Source organism: Ischnura elegans, chromosome 9 (assembly GCF_921293095.1).
Source record: "Ischnura elegans chromosome 9, ioIscEleg1.1, whole genome shotgun sequence".
Lineage (NCBI taxonomy): Eukaryota > Metazoa > Arthropoda > Insecta > Odonata > Coenagrionidae > Ischnura > Ischnura elegans.
Window position 1 is genome coordinate 72,361,834 of NC_060254.1, and position 23,097 is coordinate 72,384,930.

General features: G+C 39.6%; 1 protein-coding gene across 1 annotated transcript in view; it reads right to left on the reverse strand.

Annotated features, from left to right (window-relative positions):
* Positions 1-1,291: 1,291 nt before the first annotated feature.
* LOC124164855 (proteoglycan 4) overlaps positions 1,292-23,097 on the reverse strand; it is an 83,125-nt gene continuing 61,319 nt past the window's right edge. The window contains exons 2-6 of the mRNA XM_046542062.1: positions 17,724-17,994; positions 12,803-12,940; positions 7,942-8,081; positions 6,600-7,473; positions 1,292-5,926 (exon numbers count right to left, since the gene is read on the reverse strand). Coding sequence (XP_046398018.1) covers positions 4,007-5,926; positions 6,600-7,473; positions 7,942-8,081; positions 12,803-12,940; positions 17,724-17,984 — 3,333 coding nt within the window. The 5' untranslated portion in view covers positions 17,985-17,994 and the 3' untranslated portion in view covers positions 1,292-4,006. The remainder of the gene's footprint in view (positions 5,927-6,599; positions 7,474-7,941; positions 8,082-12,802; positions 12,941-17,723; positions 17,995-23,097) is intronic.

The following is a 23,097-nucleotide window of genomic DNA, read 5'->3' on the forward strand; positions in this document are numbered from 1 at the left end:
TATGACCCATTTTCAGGGTTAGGTTCTTGAAAAAGCCTTGCTAAAATTTGAATCTCCCTTACGTGCGTCATTTAATCGTGGCTAATAAATCTATAAAATCTATAGTCAAATAATGTGCTCAAGTTTTTTTTCATGAAAATTAACTCAAATATTTTTATGCAAAGGGCATGAACAAGTAACTTTTCATTTTTCTGATATTTCGTAATGAACGACAATTAGTTGAAAAGAATTTTGCTTCTCGACCTTTTGTATCACCGCTGTTTACTCCTGTTGGTTTGTTGCGCATCATCATGTCTCGTTGGTTCATTAATGGTCCGTTGAGTGGTAGGCAAGGAAGAAACATTATTATATTCCACAAAATTAGCAATAGGTGGCGTCGTTACCCATTTGACTTCTCCTGGCATGCTATTGGCTTCACGTACGTTGACTAATGTGCTTTTTGTTTGCATTTAATTTATTTTAGGGTTGTCAAAACGAGTAACTGACTCTAATGAATCCTTGATTTTTGCTCATACATTCTTCCTGATCTTGGTTTAAGAGCCTTATAGGGAGTACTTACCTACTCCTAACCTTGCTGGGTAAGATAAAGTCCTCGCTCCTTTTTTCTGAAAGTGCATTTTATTTTTTCACGCTATTGTATCTCACCACGTAATTACCTTACACGCCATAATAAGAATAATAATAATAAAATATCTTTATTCGGGCGAGATTGAGGCTAAAAAGTCCCCTCTTCCACCTAACCCCTCCATAGCGTCAATGCAAGCATATTAAAAAATGGTAGACAAACGTTTACAACACAAAGAATGTACAATATACACTGTTTATGAAATGTCAAAAATATAAACAACTATATGTGAAAATTTTGTGTAAAAAAGATTTCTGTTTGTGGGAAAAAACATGAGGATAAGGGTGTAATATCCTTCAGCGAAAAAACCCACTGCAGGAAAACGCCCACACAAGAAGGGGGGCGTGAAAAACCTGCGAAAACCTACTGAGTGAAAGCGTCCGTCCGAAATAATCACCGTCCGCTAAAAGGGATTATAATTTAAGGACAATTAAAACAATTATGATAATTTGTTTTTTAACATTCAAATCAAGTTTACTCTGTTGAATAGCCACTGGTTCGATAGATCGATATGGAATACCGATATGTTGAGCATCTACTTTATAGTATTTGTCATATCATTAATTAATTCTGGCTCTTCAAATTGGTTTATATTGATATTTATCCTCATAAGGATAATTTGTTTTGCTTGGAAAGGAAATTATTCATGAAAATTAACATACACAGTTGATATTAAAAATTTATTTATTTTCATTTCAATTACAAGCGTAGAAATATTTCGTAATGAATTAGGCGTGGAAGCTTTCATCAACTGTATTTTGCACATAATGTGTAATGTTAACAGTCAAAGATAAAATATTTAGTAAAAAAAATCATAACTAACAGAGCATTAGCGGCTACAACACTCCTGTAAAAAAATATTTGAATAATTCACGTAATTACCAGAATCCTATAACTCTTCCATAAAACTTTCACTGGTACATGCTAGAACAAAATATTCGTTGGTGTGTCCTGTTAGACCATCAAAACATTTTATCCCTATAAAAAATATTCTTCTCGCATATATTCATCCTCTTTAGGACTTCTTAGGCTGTTATTATGGCAGTTTTTTATACTTTCTATCGCACATTAGTTCCAAGTCTGACATTTTATTATTTAAAGTGCATTCTCCGGCATCAAATTGCATTGTTGAATCAAATCATATTAAACTGAGGAGTATAAAACTTGGTAAGATTCCAGTTTACAAATTTTTATACCAATTCTCTTGGTTTCCATTATTTAGCAACCATTCAAGACTTTTCAAGATCTTCAGAATGATTGCTAAGCAGTCAGGAACCGGATTGGATTCATTTTTTCTATATTTTCATTGTAATCCTACCAAGTTTTAGTATCCTGTGCCACTATGCTAGTTGCTGTCTCCTCATCAACCATTAAGTCTCAATATGAGATCTTGAATCCTATTTGCAGAACTTATGGCAGTTAATGGTTTATGATTTATATGGAATGTAGATTCCTTTCCAGTTATTCCATTTGCATTTTTGTCAGAGGTGTTTTATTGCCGAGTGCCCTTGAAGCGATAACGGTCTACATAGGATGTTAATCAAGAAATTTACCTTAAACTAAATTAATTTACTTACTTAACCAGTGGTTAATGGCAATTCGATAGACGTTGGGAATGTAACTCAAGCACTAATTAGGTATTAGGCGAAGAGCTACTCATTTAATTATAGTTTTTTATTATCTGTTCTAGATAAAAGAGGTTGTCCTTTGTAAAGTGTAGCCACCTCAATCCGAAATATTTTCGGCCTTTAAAAAAATTAACGATCGTGTTAACCTTCAATAGGTCCATGCAAAGATTTAGGGAAATCTCTACAGTCTCACTCTCTAGAAATTAGCTTCATTCCTATGGGAAGAGGAAAAATCATTTCAGTCGAGTGTAAGAATGGAAAGGCTTCCCATTATGGTCAGTGTGTGGACGTAATATCCATCCAAATCACAGTAACTTTATGCTGACTGTAAGCATCCAATCCATATAAAAAAACATGCTTTCATACTTGAAAGTACGTTTTACTCAGTTCCGTGAGATAACTTGTCAGTCTGATGATAAAAATAGCCAAAAATGAAATATAGCATTGCGACGATACATCACATACACACGAAATACGTGTTCTCTCTGGCATTGGAGGTCTTTTTTTCCAGTATGCAAAAATATTTACTATTTCTTAGAAAAATTATAATATTTCATCTCAACAACGACACGTAGGTTCACAAAAGGAAATTTGACATTGCGTATTGTTTAACATGATTCAATAATTTTCCTAGAGCGTGGAATTACATTCCTCTGCCGTTCATGGCAGACTTGTCTCAATTATCATATTTAAAAGTCTAATATTTACACAATCTTTCATCCTTTGAGCTACACATAACGATTTATAAAAAATATTTTGTTGAACTTCTGAAGCAACTCCGTTCATGCAAAATATATTTATAAAATATAAGCACCATCATGAGATTCGAGTTCCATTATATACAACTAACTTAATTATTTAAGGTACATATTCTAGGAGTAAATTAGTTTATAAACCATTTCCTTTGATTCCGGCATATAATTCAAAGTTGTTACACTCCTATATAGCCTGGTCATCTATCCGTGTAATGTGTGTTTAGTACTAGCTCGATTAAAATTAGCAAAATATTCTCTATTCGAATACACTCTTCGTATTTTCGAGACTAAAAACATGTAAACCTTCATATCTTAATGTTTCTTAGTGGTATGATCTCGTGGAAGACTCGAAATATCATGTCTAAGCATTCCTCTCACACATTAAAAAACGCACTCCAATATTCTAACAGTCTTATTTCTTAGAAATTTAAGGCAAGAATCAAGTGCCTGGAAGCGAGGCTTGACTCAACAAAATCGCAGGGAGAGCGTTCCTCGTGTGAATTCATTGACCTCGCTAAAAGGCTCCGTTAAACGGAGGTGAGCACCTTAATATCTGATGAAAAATTCATTACTGTGAGTTACTCCAAGTGTAACGAGAATAATTATCCTCTTAGTAGTTAAAAAAAAAACTCGGCGGGAACCTAGCCGGGTCAGAGCTAAGGACAGCACAGGCTATTTATGGTATTATCGAATGTACCCTATTTTTTCTGGTCTTAAAGCTTACTAGCGGTCTGAATAAGGCCAAATAATAGCAGTATATTCCCGCCTTCTTTCTCTTCGATTTTATTGCACAAATATTTCACCCAAACCCTTATATTTTACCGGCGAGGTTTTTCATGCTTCTCACAATTTGACCATTTTCATTTATTATATTCAAAAGAGCCCCAAACAGATTTTCAACTGGAATTTATGCTCTGTTCTTTTATGAGATATAAATTCGCAATTTATGAAGAATTCGTATCCTTTTAAGGAGAGGATTCTATGGAGTACCTCCCTCTTCATTCCTGCCCATAACCTCCCCATACATCTGCTCCTCGAACGACCCTCCTGACCTTTTCCACCTCGGTCGTGGTCGTGGTCATCCTAAGGGAGCCCACCACATCTTCACCGGGCCCTACGCCTTCGCTAGGACCTCCCCTCCTCAAACCTATGGCACCGGACGAGGCCCTGCTCCTTCCAGAGCGGAGCGAAGACGACCCGTCCTCGAAGAAATCCTCGAACTCAGCGTAGCTCTCTCTGCTACGACCCTCAACCGCCCACCTCTCCGTGAACTCGGAAGCGCTCCTCGCCAGCGAGGGCTGGGATGCAGAGCGAGCTATGCTGCCGTCCACGGCGTCTTCCTCGTCCTCTTCGCTGTCCTCGAACCTCCTCCTGCGGTAACCCTTGGGCAGGGCCTTCCTGATGGCACCCCTCTTTCCAGAAGACGGGGCAAAGTATGATGAGGACGCGGAAGTGTGACCGCTAGCATCGCTCATAACGTCGCTCATTGCCTCTGGCCTGGAGTGGTCCGCGACCACTACCTCTGAGACGGAGAAGGGCGCGTCTGAGTAAACAGAAGAAGGTGCCCTGCCGCCCCTCCTGGACCTCGCCGGAGAGGACGGGGCCCTGCTCCTGCTTTCGCGCTCGTCGTCATCCCCTCTCCTGCGTGTGGAAACTGACGAAGCTCCCGTGTCGGAGTCGTACTCGTACAATGTGGGCAGGGATGACCTCCTGGACCTATTATCCCACTCGGTAGACTTGCTCCTGCGGTAGGGCGGCCTGGGCCCGCGGGAGGAAGATGGCTGGGAGGCCGAAGGTGGTGGCGCCAGCACCCTAATGATGACATCCCACTTGTGTGGCTCGAACAGGGTCCTGTAGCGGGTATCCCTACGGATTCTCTCGAAGTCCTCCCTGACGGTGGCCTCCGTGAGGAGAGTCCTCAAAGTGGACTCGGTGGTGATGATCTGACGCCACTTCTCCTTGTCGGCTTCCGTGAGGGTCGTTCTAACCATCTCAGCCAGCTCTTCCTCGTCGTCCTCGATTCTTCTGCTCTCCGTTTCCCTGTCCTCTGTATCGGTCTCTGGAGCCGTGTCATATTCGGTGGTCGTAGCCTCGGATGGAGCCCGTTCAGACGGGGTCCTCTCTGGTGGCTGCAGAACCCTGATCAGGACGTCCCAGTTGGGAGCTTTAGTCGATACTACCGGCTCTTCCAACGGAGCTTGATCGCGCCAGATTGGTGCTTCCCTAGGCTCTGGGGTCCTGTCCTCTGGCGGGCCGTGGTAGTCGGAAGTGGCGGCATCGGTGTAGTCAGACTCCCAGCAAAGGGTGGATGAAGAGGCAATGGAAGAGGGTGGTGGTGGATTTTTTGGAGGGTTAGGATCTGGGTAGTTCCTGATGACGACGTCCCACTTCTGGGGCGGAGGCGGCGGAGGTTCTGGATTGGTTGCGGCGGCTCTCCTCCTGCGGCGTTCAATGTCCTCGATGGTCCTTCTCTCCGTCACGGTCCTCAGGAACACATCATCCACCACGTGCGAAGTTATCTCGGGTCTTCTGGAGATCACGACTGGAGGCTCGGGTAGGTCCTCGGTCACGACTGTCTGCTGGATGATCTCCTCCTCTTTGCGAATCATGTGTGTAGGTGGTGGCGGCTGGCTACGTATTAGGGTTGATGTTCCCGTTGGGAGGACTGGCGGTGGTGGTGGGCTTGCTGCGTAGTAAGGCCTGCTGGGTGGCGATTCGATGATCTCGGAGACGGAGCGGGTGTCCGTGTTCTCAGTATTCAGGCTGACCAGGGAGCGCGGCGGTGGGCTTGCTCTCAAGTTTGCGGGGGGAGGAATGATGTCCACTCCTCGGAGGATGGTGTCGGATTCGTCGTTCATTGATCGTGCTGCTTCCACATCCGTCCATTCTCTCTTCTGGCGGTAGGAGTATTGCGCCATCTAGATACGAAGAGTGAGAGACATGCGTCATTAAATTTTTTCAATATTTTTAAGACAAATGGACAAAAAAAACCATCGTATGAACAGGGAAAAGTTTAATTTCATGTGCCATCATTAGCTTTGGCGTATAACCGATACGTGAGATTTCGATTTGGGTTTAATGTCTCCAGATCTGTAGTATTAACTTAAAACATTATTTTTTAGTCTAGGTTCCCCTAAAATGTGATGAAACTTTCAAGTGAAAATGATTTTCATTCTTTTTTATGATCAATATACTTGTTTGTTTGTGTTTTTATATCAGGCCTCAACAGCAGTTTGACTAGCATTTTTTTCTGCACTTTAATAGTGCGTTAGACATTTCCTTGCCTTAGAGAATTCTGTGATGCGTCATGGCAAGCTTAGGATTGAAATAAGATTTGATTATTTCTCGGGGAACAATGTAGGTAAACTTTTCTCGGGATCCGCACAGGGTTAAATACTCCATTTTAACGGACTTTAAAATAATTTATTCGATAAAAGACATTCAGCAGGCCTGAGGACGAGCCCAGAGTAGGGTCCTGGAACGTCTGCTAAAATGGAGTAGGTATTTACCCTGTTGGGAATCCCGAGAAATGTTTAAGGATTGTTGACCAGTGATGACGATGAGGTTTTTAAGCCTATCCCATCCTCTTACCTGCTGTTGCCTCTCCGACATCTTGTGCTGAGAAGTGGACGGTTGCGGGTGGAGTTCTGGGACGTACGTGAACGTCGTCGGGGGTGCGGGAGGTGACGGTTGCAGGAGCGGCATCGGAGGCGGCATGGACCTCGCAACGTGGCTCTCCTCCATGATCGTGTCTAGATTGTTCCTGTCCGTCTGTCGCGTGGCAACCATCGAGGAGCAAATTGAAGTGGTATCTGATGTGGCCGAGGAAGGCGGAGGTGGCGGAGATGGCGGCGCTCTCTTAACCCTGACGGAAACGTCGAACTTTGGTGCCGGTGGCGGTACCACAGCGGCGGTGAACGTCTCCTCCTCCCTCTGGTAGCCGGCGTTCTCGAAGGATCCGGCCGAGCTCAGTGTGGATGGCCGACGGTCGATTCCTTTGACGTCCGCCGTGGTCACGAGCAACATCCTACCGCCAGAGTCCACCTCCATCTCTTCTTCGGAGCTGAGCGACTCGGACGGGTAGTCCGAAGGCAGGGTGTCCGATGCGGTGGAAGCAAGAGGCGCCGGGGCCAGGGCCGGTGGAGAGGACCCTGCGTGGGCCCTCGGAATCTTGAGGCCCTCGAACATGGAAATGGTCCCGGAGGAGAGCTGGTTGGTCGCGTCCGACTGCGAGGAAGCGGTGGAGGCGGCCGAAGATGGGAAGAGAGGGGTTCCCTTGAGAGAGGAGGCGGGTCTCGATACGGGCGGCAGGAGCATGAGCGGAGCCTTGCGGTGGCGCAGGCAGTAGTACGAGCATCCCAATCCGATGAGAAGAAGGGTGAGGAAAAGGATAGCGCAGACGATGAGGAGGATGTGGAAGCCTTTGAGGGGCGGTTCTACAGCGCCTGCCTCTGGTGGAAGCTCACTGTAAAGGAAGCAAAATATTCATGAATTTATTAATGTCTTTTTTTTTATCCTGCTTAAATCTGAAAGCATCAACCTGTTAGTGAGTAAATTTATTTATTAAGTGTGTTTAACGTTTCTAGCCTCGACATCAAGTTTTTTTTGTAAATACAAATCACGAACCATCAATGAAATGTATCAACATGGACCACTACTTCTTGCCATCAACAATCTTAAGATGATAATATTAATGAATTCCGAAAATATTTAGCGTAGAAATATAGGAATCAGTTTCTTCTTCAAGCGACCGGGAAAGAAAACTTTTTTTCAGTTTCCTAAAGATTTTTATTAAAACTTTCCCGCATATATTTATGTCCTTTCAGAAGAATAAATCAGAATATAGCCTGAAATTAAAATACTTCTGTGATCACAGCAAGGAATGGATTTATTGCATGTGTAGGTGGAAGATACCAAAATATCGAATACTTACATTCGAGGTAGCAGTCCGACCGGAGGTGGCGCCACTGGTGGTGGGTAGCGACATACAACTGTGATGACTTCGTCTCCATCCATTTCGAGTCCAGGATGGAAGCGTACCACAACGTTGTTGGTAAAAACTCGTTGTGGGCTCTGAAAAAAGAAATAAATTCGAAAAATTAAAAATTAGGTTGATAAGAGTTATCTCCCTATCAATGAAAAACTCCTTTGTCCCAATTGTGTGACTACTGTAGATTCCAACAATTCATCTAAAGAATAATTTAGACTATTTTATTACGATATTTGCTGTTTTTTAAACTATGACTTCCTCACATTGGTAAATGTTTCGTTTTGAACGGGGCAAATTTTGTGAGGGTTGCATATCAGTGATATTAATGAAAACCATACCTTAAATGTTTCATCCATACTTTTGGTGTTCAGTGTCTACAAAATAGTTTCCATTAATCTGACGATTACATCGATGTGCCTAATCACAAGGCCATTTCATGTGAGGGGGAAATCTTTTAAATGGTGTCTACGTCGAGGGTCTATTGTCATAAATTTAGCAATTCTGGTGTTGAATTTTCTCGAAGTTAATTACGTCAATGAAAGATTCATCGAATTTCATTGATTTGCATTCAGTGGAACGACTGTATATTCACGAGAATTATTATTAATTACCGATATTGTGAAAGGTATTGGGTTAGTTTCGTTAATAACTTATTGATGAGGATCCTCAATATGAGGCCTAGGTCTCTCTCTCTGATTTTGTAATGTATATCTCCCGCCTCATAAATTAATTCATATTTATCTTAAAACTCTTAATAATCCATTATGCAAAATACGCTTCGTAAGAACTGCATATGCTAACATAAGTGAATTCCATAATCACCTTTCCAGCGGGCTTGGTCAATTTGTTACGGCATTTATTGAGCAAACGTTCAACAAATTACGTGTGCGTTTATATATTAATTATCTCATAATTGAGTTACTCCATCATTGATTACACAGATAGAATATTCATCTGAGAACCTAATTGAAACTTGCTCTGAATTACATTTGCTAAGCGCCTACGTTTCGCGTCAAGGGGTCGGTGAGGTCTCGGTGAGGAATCAAAACTTGAAGCATATTATAACTCTTTTTAAACGCTTTGCTTCTGCAAAAAAAAACAGTTTGATAATTGTATTATACTTCATCGAGTGATTTTTAGTTATAAACGCAATATACAGAGACTTCGTAAGTCTCAATTTAATCGCCTTTTTAAGGATTGAATTTGGCCTGAGCCGTAGAAATGAGTCAATGGATATGACTTATTGATCGTACAATTTCACTTATTTTTTCCTTTTTGGATTCTAATTAATAATAATGATAACAGGTAGTTTTCATATGATTGTGCAATTTATTGCGGTATTTATTAATTTATGATAATGGTTTCTTTCTGAGTTTTCGAATTTCATTACATTGATTCAATAAATCCTGGAAATTTGTATTTCCTGAGTGCTTTATTCACTTGAAGCGCTTACATGCGTCCTCAATTAATTGTTGAAATATTCCAATAGTTGATTATTATTATAATTATAGTTTCAATTAGCTTAATTAATTAATTTTTATCTCGTAATAAGTGATAAATTTCCAAATTGAAACAGCTATTTACATAACTTATATTCCGTAAATGGAATCAGTATAATTAAAAATTCCTATTCGGGCATTGATATTAATTGCACCAGTTTTTATCTGCGATAGGGAGCAAAATTACCAAAAACTGTTGGAAGGCATGAAATCGCATTCATTACGAAGCTGATTGTTAATGTACTCTTTTTTAACATAATGTTTATAAAAGCTCTCAGAGTTAATTTTTCCGTATTACCTTAAAGTTATTTTTCTTGATATTTTATGCTTTTTATTCTTATGCAGGATGGTGTAATTGAGTCGTGCTAGGAGTACAATTGTAGATGAGCATTTGTTTTTTTATCCTCTATATATTTATTTTATATATTGGATTATTTTCTTTATCTAGAAGATTTTGATACTGCCTCAGTAAGTACAAATTTAATCGTTATAATCAAGGTATTTGTGGGAATTATTTGATAAAGGTAGTAATCCTCAGTGTAAAGTGAATATGTCACTTCTATGATATGTAATCACTGAGAATTTCTTGTATACTTATCCACGAGTTTTAGGTTATGTAAAAGGAATGTATTTGGACTAGATATTGAAGCGTATAAAGTCCTTGATTGAAAGGAGGTGAATTTATAGCCTGCGTTTAACCTCCACTCTTTTCTTTCAATATAAGGATCACTTCACTCTAAACAAAGTCTATGAATGATATTTATGTTCCTTCTATGGTGTGCGAAGGTGCCTGGAAATATCCTCGTATATAGAACCTAGAAGCCAGTTTTATTTAAAACGATGCTCTCGCTTCAACGGTCATCATACTGAGTTTAATTTTCCCTCCTTTTCGCTTCGAATGAATGTGTTCATCACAAAGAAGGCGTGAAATTGAAAAGGAAGCCTTCAAAGTTATGTGTGCTATCATGAGTTTGAAGTTTCTGGCGTGGCTTTGCATCTCTGCTCGAATTAAAAGTACCCTCTTTATTACACCTGAAGGCGACCCTCATCTTTTTGCGGCGCAAACAAGCTTGCGGAGTATCCGTCTGGTAAACATTTCATATGCAATATTCCCGAGAAACGCCAGCGCTTGCCGTTTCACCTCTCATTATGCAAATTTCGCTGGAACATCGGACAGCATTCCTGCTAAATATATGCGGTCTGCTGCACTTATTTATAAATAAATTGAGATCCATACATTTATGCAGGCAAGTGAATCCTCAATAATAGTGTTGGCCTGATCCTTGGCTTATTTTACGCATAAACTGGTATGGTATTTGGAGGAAGCGACCGACAGCTGAGGTCATTTGCGCCATGAGGGAAGGGTATGGAAGGAAGGGTGGAGAGAAACTCGGTGTCGGCATTTGCTTGCTCTTGACGAAAGTCGCCAAGGGGTCCACGGCTTGACAATCCGCTCCAATTAATAGCGAGATTGCCCTGTTGCCGGATGTTTTGGATAACTCATGATTTCGAATGCTTTGCCTGCCAGAGATCGCGATCAAACCTGTGTTAAAATTTTTTGTCACAAATTTTTTCACCCTCCATATGGGAAATAAGAAGACAGGATTTTATTATGTGTACTTTTATGGCATTATTGAGCTGAACCTCAGAAGGGTATGGAAGGAAGGGTGGAGAGAAACCCGGTGTCGGCATTTGCTTGCTCTTATCGAAAGGCGCCAAGAGGACCACGGCTTAACGTCCCATCCGACGGACGGAGTGTTGCTCTTGAAATGTCCTCCACACAACATTCAAGCAGGGATCGGGCAGTATCTGAAAATTCTCTGCCGCTGCCGGGATTTGAAACCGGGCCCGCCAGGTGGGAAGCCAACACTCTAGCCACCACACCAACCCGATCCCCCTTGCGCATCAACTCCTGAGACGAAAGGAGAGAGTATAGTTGTCTAACTTCGCATAGCTGCAGTAGCAACGAAGTCAAGGGAGAATTTTTCAGCGCCAAAATAATCACTTTTTGTAGATGTATGGTTTTTTGGGAATATCCCGCGTCAGGTTATTAAAATGGCCGACGTTTCTTCTTCTATGCCGGAGACCTCATCAGGGCAAATGACTTTATCATCCTCCGTCATTTGCCCTGATGAGGTCTCCGGCATAGGAGAAGAAACGTCGGCCATTTTAATAACCTGACGCGGGATATTCCCAAAAAACCATAAATCTACAAACATGGACCGCGAAACCTTTAGTAATCACTTTTAATTTATTAAAAATGCAGACATATTATTTTCAACCATCACTTAATAAAAAAAAAACTTGTTATACTTTTTTGCCCATTTTATCTGGATCTAAGTTCTCGATCAAATTAAAATAAAACATTCTTTACACTTACTTCTCAATAACTCGAAGTTGTTTATTGCCTATGTTGAATAGCCCTCCCATTGAATGAGCTTATTCAAGGAAATTCAGTATGGTAACTAATGCACTTCAAATATATATTAGGAATTTAAAACAGAATTAATAGGTTTTTGAAGCTAGAGGAAGCTTTCTTTTCCTTTACCATAAAGTTATATTTATGTTAAATATTTCGATTTTCCTCTCATTAGCCAACCTATTTTCTTGAAGCATAATTTCCCACTCAAGCTCCCCAAGCCATAAATTAGCTTCTATATTGTTGTCTATCAGGGGCGTAACCAGGACGATGTGTTGGGGAGGGGCAAGATTCGGGGGGTAAGGGCGATGGAAACCCCTCTGGGGAAAGTAAGAACATTTGTATCCTTAGAAACCATTTTTCATGCTATTTCGGCACTTAAAATTACGCAATTGATGCATCGTCGGGAAGCTGTTTTGCTGACAAATGTTATTGGAGTAGAATACATTTGTTTATTAGGTTTAATATTTTTCTGCTAAAATTAATTATTTTGGCGGAGGGGTTCGTGCCTCCTGTGCCCCTCCCTGGCTACGTCACTGGTGCCCACATACGGTAAGATGATATCTGATGATAAAAAATTAGGAAATCTTATAATATTCCGTTAGGCATCAAATATTTTGTGATACATATCTTTCAGGTTACAGTGAAGTTTTCTCGGGTTTCGCACCGGGTCAGGTCCTCCATTTCTCCTTCCAACGTTTCGATGGATAACTCGCCCATCGTCTTAAGGGATTCAGGAATCCAATGGAGGACCTGGCCCGGTGCGAAACCCGAGAAAACTTCACTGCAATTGTTCGCCGGGGAAAAAAACAAAAATTATATCTTTCAGGTTACCTTGAGTGAGGAGGAGAGAGGGCAAGGAGCCCTTTACTAAGTATCAACTCACCTGTACTGTACCGCATCCTTTGAGGGGGAGGTCGAGCCTGAAGTTAAGAGAGCCGTTGCCGTGCACGCTGCAAGCGCTGTTCCGATCGAAGTCGGCATACGCGATGCCGAAGAAGGGAACATCGAACTTCAGCTCCACCTGCGTGTGAGAAAGAGAATTAAAAGTAAGTCGTAAGTTTCTTCCCAGGGCCGGCTATTATTATTTGCTTGCAGAATCTAAACCTGGTTTTAGAAGGAGAAATCAGGAAAATACATCCCCCCTTTTTTCAAACTGCACTTACAGTATGAAAGACACTGTTAGTGGAAGACAATCAGTTCGAAAATGAAAAGTGGACTTCGTTGACTTCCACTTCAACGAAGTCGTCTTTTCATTTTCGAATATTAACTTCCACATAGTTGAGCCTGATACCAATGAATACAATTACCTGTTTGCGCACATTTAAAAAATACAATTACAAGAATTATATAATAATCCAATTATTTTCACTGTTGGGTTACTTAATTTATTAACACTAATATAAAAGAAATGAAGCCGTCGCACTAATTAAAGATATTAGTTGGTTTTGGAATGACGTAGGATACTTACAGTGACTTTGATGTAGGGTTTCATAGTTATGGCTTAATTTCATCCCGGTGATGTAGGGTAGTTAGTAGTTAGGTAAGTGCTTCGTTGATATGCTAATAGAGTATTTATTGTTCTATTTGGGATTCCAAAATTAAATTATAGACATTCATACTAGAAAGTACTTTTGAGTTATTTGGTGACAAGCATTGTTTTAGGTGAAGATTTTTTAAAGTCTCGTTTATGAAGATGCTCGACTTTAATAAAGCTATAGTCATTCAATTTGTGCAAATAGATTACTAAACCATGCTGGCAATGATAAAAAACTGAAATTGTTAATGAAATGAAAAACTTTGTTGTATTCCTCCAATTTATTTTCAGGTACACTTAGTTTCGACCTGAATATGACACCGTTGCGTCGAAACTATTTGTTCCTGAAAATAAATTGGTGGAACGTAAATAAGTTTTTCTTTTTATTAACGAAAGAAAGAGCTTCCACAAGGTTAAGCCAAAGAAAATAGAGGTAAAAAAACTGGAATACCTTAATTACGGAACTCATACATTACTTGCACTTTAACTCTTTATATTTCTCAAATATAAGCACAAATGAATGTTAAAAGCTCGTTGTTTTGAAGTCAAAAAAGAAGGATTTTTATCTGTGACTGAGTTTTTATTTCCATTATTTTTCTGTGATGCTCTAAAACCGGATTTCGGACATCGCTCCAGTTTTATCTGCTGTTTCCGGAAGGGTCTTGTTTCTTCATCAGGGTTCTTACTCCTACTACATTATAAAATTCACTGTTTTTTCCAGGTTTTCACGGTCTAAATGTCATCAAATTCACGGTTTGTAGATAAGGTGTTTTAGGTAGAAATATTGAACACGTAACAATCGTCGGCCGCACGTTAACTAAAAATGTAACAAACGGGACAGATGCCTTGAATGCAAACGCAGCAATGAAATTTTAATCTCCTATGACGTCACCTGTAGTTAGCAAAATTCAGGTCCGGCTAAAGGGTGTGAGTGGGAAAATGGAGAGAGCAGGGTGGAAGGGAAATAAATAAGTGCCTAATTTTTTTGCCAGGGTTAAAGTCTTCCAATCGCAGGCTTAAGGTCAATGTGCTGTCATGCCACACGGACCAATTAATAGTTGCGCTCCGAATACACGGGTGCAGATAAATATGTGGACAGTATATGTACGTGACTCGGCCTTGAAATATAATTGAAATATCGTTTTTTTTTAAATCCGTCTATCATAGTTCTACAATCAAGTTTGAGATATTTCTAAGGTTTTATGACGAAATTCACGGCTATTTCCAGGTTTTTTTTTCACGGTAGACGAAATTCACGTCTTATTCACGGTTTTAAGGTTTTCACGGTTGAGTGGGAACCCAGTTGATATTCAATCTCCAGATGAAAGTCTGCATTTCCTGCCCAATATTGTGCCGCAAGTTCTTGGGAACCAATCACCAAACAAACTTTCACCCCCTACGGGAAATATATTCAATGGAAACCCCTTTGATCGAAGAAATATCTTAACGGAAAAGACATCCCGGCACTGATTATCTTCCGTGAGAATGTTCCGCGTGAAAATCTCATCCCCGTCGCCAAGGTATGAGTTGTTTACTGTTTTTTCTTTCCACATTTTTAATCTCTCCCTCATCATCGGTATTTCCTTCTTCAAATAAGACCGTTGCGTGCTCTTGGGTTATTATTATTTTTTTTACCGTATCCCAACCTTATGCTTTGCGATATTCTGAGGGGTTGGCAGTCTCATGAGAGCATTTTTACGGAAGCCTCGGTGCTGTTGGTGGTGGATAAGGTTAAGGGTGGATGAAAATGATACCATTTTCACGTGTGACCATTTTCCATTGTACTTATATTTTCTCTGCACGGCTTTGTGCTTCCATGGACCATGAACTTTTACGGGAAAGTCGTCCGACCAGTATACAAACGTGGTGTTTAACGTTTCTGCCAGAGCAGGTAAACACCTCCCCAGCTTAGTGATACTGGGATCTTTTCCGGGTCAGATGGTTCATTAACCCTTTAACTTGATATCATGCTGTTTATACCAGATTTTTTTATTGTTCAATGGCTGGGCTGTTTGAGCTAGCACTTGCATTCAGCATGACAATAACAGTGGTCGTTAACAATATTTAGTGGAATGGCACCAGGAAAAAAGACATTGAGTGTGCCCAGTCACTAAGAACTCTTGACTCCAGATGGAACCTTACCTCTTCATTTTTATTGCACCGTTGTAAACTTGAATTCGTGCGGGCTGTTATTACTGCTCCTGGTGTCGGCGAATGATATTGAACTCCTCGGTCGGTGTTTGAGGATTGAAATGTCCTCTTTGATTCTGGACCGTGAGACTTTATGTCTGACTTGGTAAAAGGGATTCGGTTGTCAATTTTTATCGTTAGCGCTTCTAGTTTCTATCACCCTGAGGCTGTAAAACTCCACCATAAAAATTCCACTTTTCTAGATTACTTAGTATCATTTAATCATTTTATTGTGACTTCTACCCTTGGTTACTTATATCCGACGATGAGCGCAATAAACAGGACCTTCTCAGATCATTAGTAAATGAATTAATTAAAAGTGATTTTCTTATACAGTCGACATTTTTTTGAGTATGTGTGCTCGTATTCTTGAGTAAAATGATTGGAGGCCAATTTTATAGCATGTAGATCAAGCAAGAGGATTGAGTAAAAGACTAAGAGAGGTGAAAAAGGTTTAAAGTTTTTTTAAGTGCCTAAAAAAGTTTTATTGCTGAATGAGTGGTAAACCTTAAGTGCTGATATTGGTGATTCCCCATTGAAATTTATCTCAGTCAGTCTTATACAGTCTTCTACGGGAGTAATGTTTGTATCTTTCAATTTGAAATACTTAAGGAGTCAATTGTAGATATTTTAACTGCATGTTATCAGTAACGCATAAAATCTTAACATGTTTTTTACCGTCGTATTTTCAATGGTATTAAGTGCAGCTGAGAAATCATAGGTAGAGGCCCACGAAATATGGGATTAGAGGTTAATGATGAGGATCAAGCAAATCGATCGAGTAAGTAATTAGGAAGTCCTAAGAAAAGTAGGAGAGAAGAGAAGCCTCATAAAAACCTTGATAAGTGGATGGAACAACCTTACAGGCCACATCTTGAGGCATGATGGCGTGATGAAAAAAATCTTGGAGGGACAAGTTGATGGCAAGAACGGAAAAGAAAGGGCTCAAACAAATTGAGCAAGTATAATGATGTGAAAGAGAAGAAATACGTAGACGTGAAAGATTAGCTGAGAGAAGAATTGAGCGGAGACCAGCGTCAAACCAATCTTAGGCCTGTTGCCCTGTGATGATGATACAGTTTCTTTAGAGAGTGAGGAAGCATTTTTGAATAGACCTTCGTGGAGTGATAATGTACGATCTATGAACAGTTTTAGAGGAATATTTCACTCTTAATATTTTAGCTATAATAATTTTCATATTGCTTACAGGTGCTCCCAATATAAGATATTTAAAGCCACACATGCCTCGGATATTCAGGCGGAACTCGAACCCGTGACCTTCGGTTTGAAAGCGAGGACTCATCCCCGCTGCCACCGAAGCCGTAATACAATTTAACTATCAGTGTACTTTCTCTGGTAGTGTGCTCAGGGTGATTCAATCGTTAGATTGTATCTTTACAGAATGGTTAGATGAGGAGGTTAACACGTTCGGTGCTCGTGACGTAATATCTACGTCAAAGTAGCCGCTAGTGAGTGACTGAGGATGTAAGCGTATTATCCAAAATTAAGACGAACACCGTGGTAAAAAATATCGGTAACGCACGTAATATTTACTTTAGTGTGATAAAACTTATGAAATGATATTAATTAGTATCATTTTCAGGCTAACAGATTAACTTTGAATGTATCATGACGTTGCTTACAATTTTTTCACAAAATCACTAGGTTTGATTGGGTATCTTCAAAATACCGATGAAGAGCGAAAAATTAGCGGAGATAAATACGTGTATTGCGGGAAAATATCACCAATTTAACTGGAATACTTAATACAATATAATTTATAAATTTAAGGAAATTATTTAAAGAGATTATTGAATTATTTATTTACATTATTATTTATTCATAGAGATTATTGAAAAAAAAGAACGAAAACATGGTCCCAGCATTAAATCTAATGAGATCGCTTGGTTAAAAGAAAACTTTAAAAATATAAAATTTTTGCCAAAATTTTTTCAAAATTTTTTTCAGTCACAGACGATTTGCCCTTCTATATGTCTTAACTGATAGGAGAATTGAGTGGAGAGCTGCGTCAAAACCAATCTTAGGATTTTTCACAATCGATGATGACGCGTGTGCTAACCTGCATGATGCCAGCGGCGCAGTTGAGCGCCCCCTTGGTCCTGTTGAGGAATATGACGGGGGAGAGGTCGTCGAGTTTGGTGACTTTTCCGTCGAGGATCGTTTGCTGAGGCAGGCCGAAGTTGTTCTCTTCGGAGGGCGCTTCGAATTCGATGCTGTTGCCGTGGCTCGCGTAGTTGGATTGCCCCTCGCTGGTCGCCGCGAGGAGCAGCAACCCAAGGGCCAGGGCCACCTGGACCCTCATCGTGTGCAGGGGCTTCATGTCAGGACGCCTATAGAATAGGAAAAAGGAAATATAATTTAATAATGTAACTTCATTCCACTCATACACAATCACAGTATACCCTTTACCAAGGCAGTGGAATTTATACAGGGTGGAGAAAAATTTTATCTCGAAATTTTACCCCTGGATAGTTGAGGAAATGTTATCAATTTTTTACAACCTCCTTTGAACGCTTATATGGCTATGAGAGTGGTAAACGGTGCGTGAATCGATCGGTTATTCTCCATTTTAATTTATCCAGTTTATAGTGAACTAGATAAAATATACTAAATAGTAAAGATAGTAACTCTTTATATCATTGTTAATGCTATGGTTGCCCTAAACTTTGGGAAGGCATAGTTCATTACAACTTATTTCTGGGAAAATTTTTAGATTAAAATAGTTTAAGGCTACTAAAAAAAAGATAATATGATTTTTGTACGAAGTCATCTGTAGTTATATCTAGATTACATTGCGGAAAAAATTATATGCTTATAATATGATAGCATTTCATAGTGTCACCTTTAACAAAAGACGCGGTTCCACTCAATGGCACTCTGGATAGGCATTTTTAGCCAAAAACCACTCAGTTGAATAGTCCTGTATTGTATGAAAATCAATGTCCTTTTATAAAAAAAAAATTTCCACGTGCCTGAGGGAACCAATATCTTTCCCAACTAGGCATATAATTTTATTTTTTAATACGGAAATTGATACTCCAAATCTCCTTATATATCACATTTTCACTGAGGAAATATGACAGGCGTAAAATGAGCAGAAATATTGGGAGAACTAAATGAAAGACTGATTATTTTTGCAGAGTAACTTTAAAAAATATTTTGGTCAATAAAACCTCACAAAGGACGAATGTTTCTGGCGTCTTACGTCTTTTGTTTTCTTATCTCGTGCTTTCTCAAAGTGCATCGTCGTTTTCTGCCTTTCCGTGAATCATCAATTGAAATAATTTCCAATTGACGTGGCATGTGCGATTAATGCAATCGCTTCAGTAGCAGTTGCCAACTGTGCGCCTGAACTGAACTCCCTTGTGAAGTCAACACACGCATCCATTGCAGCGAAAACATTCGTTCCTCTAAATCAATGCAAATTGATTGGCTAGGATTTAAACTCTGCGTCATTTTCATCCTCTAATAAATATTCATGATGAAATAGATCTCCCGCTGAATCATCATTCATACGAAATTGCTCATCCATATTTATTGGATGGAATTAGAAACATTTCAGGAATGTTGGAAATATTATGGTGTTTCATGAAGTTATTGAACGTAAAATCAACGGTAATAAGAGCCCTTGAAATCGGATGCTTGTGATATCTGAGGAGGAATTAACATCTAGAGTCGAGAGCTGATTTGATTGCAGATTTAATTGAGAGTGTGATGATTGGTGTGGTATAATTCTCTTTGGATCCGTTAGATTTTAAAATGCAATCCTAAGCATTAGAACCGATACGATTGTTAATTGTTTTACGATTAGGAGCTTAGAATGTCGAATCCAACTTAAAACTTCCCGTGACCTTTAGAAGAGTTCAAAATGAGATATATGCTCCATTTCCTATTTTACTTTTTCGATTCAACTTCCGCAAAATTGCATGTTTTCTGAAATTGAAATTTGTCTATTCTCACTCGCATAATCCGAGATAATATTGCTGAAAGAATTTTTGGTGAAAGACTAGCGTGTATACGAAACTCATTGGATGATGTGATTGTTGATGAGCCACTGAATTTTGGCTACATTCTGAGGTAGAGGATACGATTTATTTTACTAGCACGAAATTTTCATGGGAATCCAAATGAATTATGAATTGGGATAAATAGCATGCCTACATACAGAAATTGAGAGTTTTCCAGTTTTTTTTAATGATCGAGCTTACTCTTTTCGATTGGTATGTCATATATGATGAGGCCATTAGGTATTACTGGATGAGCATGAAATAATAGGAAGTTTTACTGCGAAAAAACGTTGTTTTACGCAAGTTTTCCATACTTGCTATACGAATTTATGAGCATACAATTTAAACGGCTTTTACTTCATAGAGATTTTATGGGCCAAGGATCCATCCTTTAATAATTAAAAATAGCTTTCTTATGATTTAGTTTGCTCACATTTGTCTTTCTTCAGAACCTTAATATTCCTCGGAAGAAAAGACCTTTCGGCCCCTTTCATGTGTTGATTATCCCTCTGATTATGAGAACCGATCTAAGTCTCCGAAAAGGACGCTTCATACGTGGATTTTCGTCGCTTACAAAGACCCCCGACTCAAAGGGTTTCTCTGGACGTGATTGGCATAATCGCTTTCGGACTCGGAAATCAAAACTTAAAGAGCCCAATTCTGCGCACGTAACCTTGGGGACGTCGCATGATTGCGAAGATCTTCTTGCGGCGCTTAGTGGGAGGGCGAGCTTTGATATTTCTCGGGTGACCGTAGGTGGTGGGAGGAATGGTGCTGATCGTAGCCAGGGGGATGAGGGATAACATAACGGATGCTGGAAGGCAGGGAAAGGAAAGCGTTGCAACACGAGAGGCCGAAGAATCTCGCCAAGGCAAGGCCGGCTGGCACACGCCGTTCATGGTAGAGGGAGAGTTATTGTAATGACTCACGTACATTTATTTTCCCTTCGAAAGGTTCGCCTTCTTTTCGCCAGTTTTGCTGAGCCATTATGTTGCCCGTTAAGATTTTGCCATTATCTCATAGGCAACGGGTATATCTTTTCTCGCAAGATTCCATTGTTTACCTCGAATGAAACACTCCGTCATCGATCTGTTACTGCTCCGTTTCATAACTTTCTTCGTCGGAAGAAGACCTCGACAATCACAAGGTTTATTGGATGACTGTCTATTACTTATATCATTTCTTTTCTGAATAGACCGATCCGGGTTGGGATAAATTATCATCATCATCATTAGGGGAAAACTATTAGCTATCAATCGTTAAAGCAATTACTGAGACATTATTTATTTGTGATACTATCAGCATTATTCACAATTTGATACTGAGAAATGTAAGGTACTAAATAGCTAATATTTACGGCTGATTATTATTCATCGGAATACGGGTCGCTTTATTAAATAAGTGGTACAAGTATCAAATAATCATCGAAAAAAACTTAAAAGGGAAAACCACATAGTTAAACATGAGTTAGTGAATTTTTCTCGACAGTCGCATTTTGAGACGACGTAAGTTGCTCATTTGCGATTTGTAATTCAAGTCATCTATGAATGCACCATCTCATTTCAATTTTGGAGGTATTAACATTATTAACTAGTATTTAATCTAAAATATTTATGTAAGACATTTCAAATCACATCTGGTTAATTTCTGACAGCACGACATCTGTTGCTATGTTGTTCAACATTCTCTGTTTTATAATATTACGATCGTACTTAAATCAACGACCGATAGCTTTATATAATACAACGAAATATGTTTAATATAATAAATTTGTAATGTATTTTTTAAAGATTAAGAATTTAGGCTATATCTTGGTGCAAATCATTATGAACATTATTATATCCTGGTATCATTATGCTTTCATTCACTGTTGGAAATGAAAATTACGAGCTTGGAGCCGAGGATTAAATTCATAACTGCAAAGTTGAGTTACGTATCGATTCACAGTGGGTCATTGGTTCTACATTTTGGCTTCAACTGTGATTTATGAAAGGACTTTCTTTTTCATCTCTGGTTTGCGAGAGGCCGTCGTTAAGTATGGTCTATTATTCCTCATACGTCATGCGTCGATAAAATTTCAAATTATATAAAGCCTTTAAAAATTAGTTAGATGACATGCCTAAATTATTAAGAGATCAGTATCACCTTAGTAAAAGTTCCAAGAGAATTAGAAAGTCTCTACTCTGGTGGAAATAGCCTAATACAAAGCGGTAAAGATAATTAATTTTAAGCCTCTTTCGCTTCATCACTCTTCAGTAGTTCCTCATTTCTCTGTTTACATTGATTACTTTCCTTCATACCTGAGTACTATAGGGTTTGATTAAACTGATCGTTGATTTGGAAGTTGAAATAAGTCACGGAAAAAAAACCCACTAGTTAAACTTTGAAATGGTGCCTGGTTGTATCGGCTTTGTTTTTTTTTTTCTTCGCTCGAATCCATGAATTCCTGGTTCATTTCGAAGTGTTCGCTTCGATTTAGTAATTTTCCCTGGAATTTCCCGGGAGTTTCTCCTTTTTCCTAAAAATATGCACTTTTTCTTAGAATTTTTTCCAGTTTAATAATGCCATTCGCGATCACCGTTATTCTCATCGGGCATATGTGCAATTGAACGTAAAAATTCATTTTTTTTAACCTAATAAACCTAGCGATGCAAATGGTAATGCACACGGATTTTAAACTGGTAGCCAGAGCAAATTAACTAAATATCCTCGTAGTTTTTTTCGTTAATTTAGATGTGAGTAAGCAAGCGTAAATACATTTTTTTGTGCTCCTCAACTATGTTCCGGAACATAAAATGCAGTCCGTACCCTAGTTAGAGTAATTTTACTGCCCCGTGCTCTGACCAATTATTCTGGGACACAGCGGTCGATCTTTGCGAGGGTAAGCTGGCGTGTCCTATTCTCGGGCAATCAGTTTCACATGGCTCTCATGCTCCACGTGACTTTTTTTTTCAACAATATCCTCTGTTTCCCTTTCGATTATTTCCCACGGATCCAATCGAACTCACTGTTGGATTCGACTCTTTGGAGCGAAACGCAGCGTAGACGCAAGCAGCGGACGCAAACCACCAAAGCGTACTGGTATCGGTACCAATGGCAATCATTCCCTCATGTGCTGTCGCATTACTCTTCACACTTTATGGCCCTGCACTCCTCATGTGCCACTTGCTTTCCCTCGGTACACGTGGATAAATAGCTTTCGATTGCGAATCGTGTTTAACCACGCCCTGTGCCAGCCGTGAAGTGCTCAGTGTGTCAGACACTAGTGAATTTACACGGGTAATCGGCGTTCATCGGAGCTCACTAGAGGAACTCTAGAGGAAATGGAACTTCTACGGCAGGCAGACGAAAATAAATTGCCAAATCATGAGAGAAAATTATCGTAAAGCCGACTGTTATCACGAGCCAATATTAAATATTAATTAT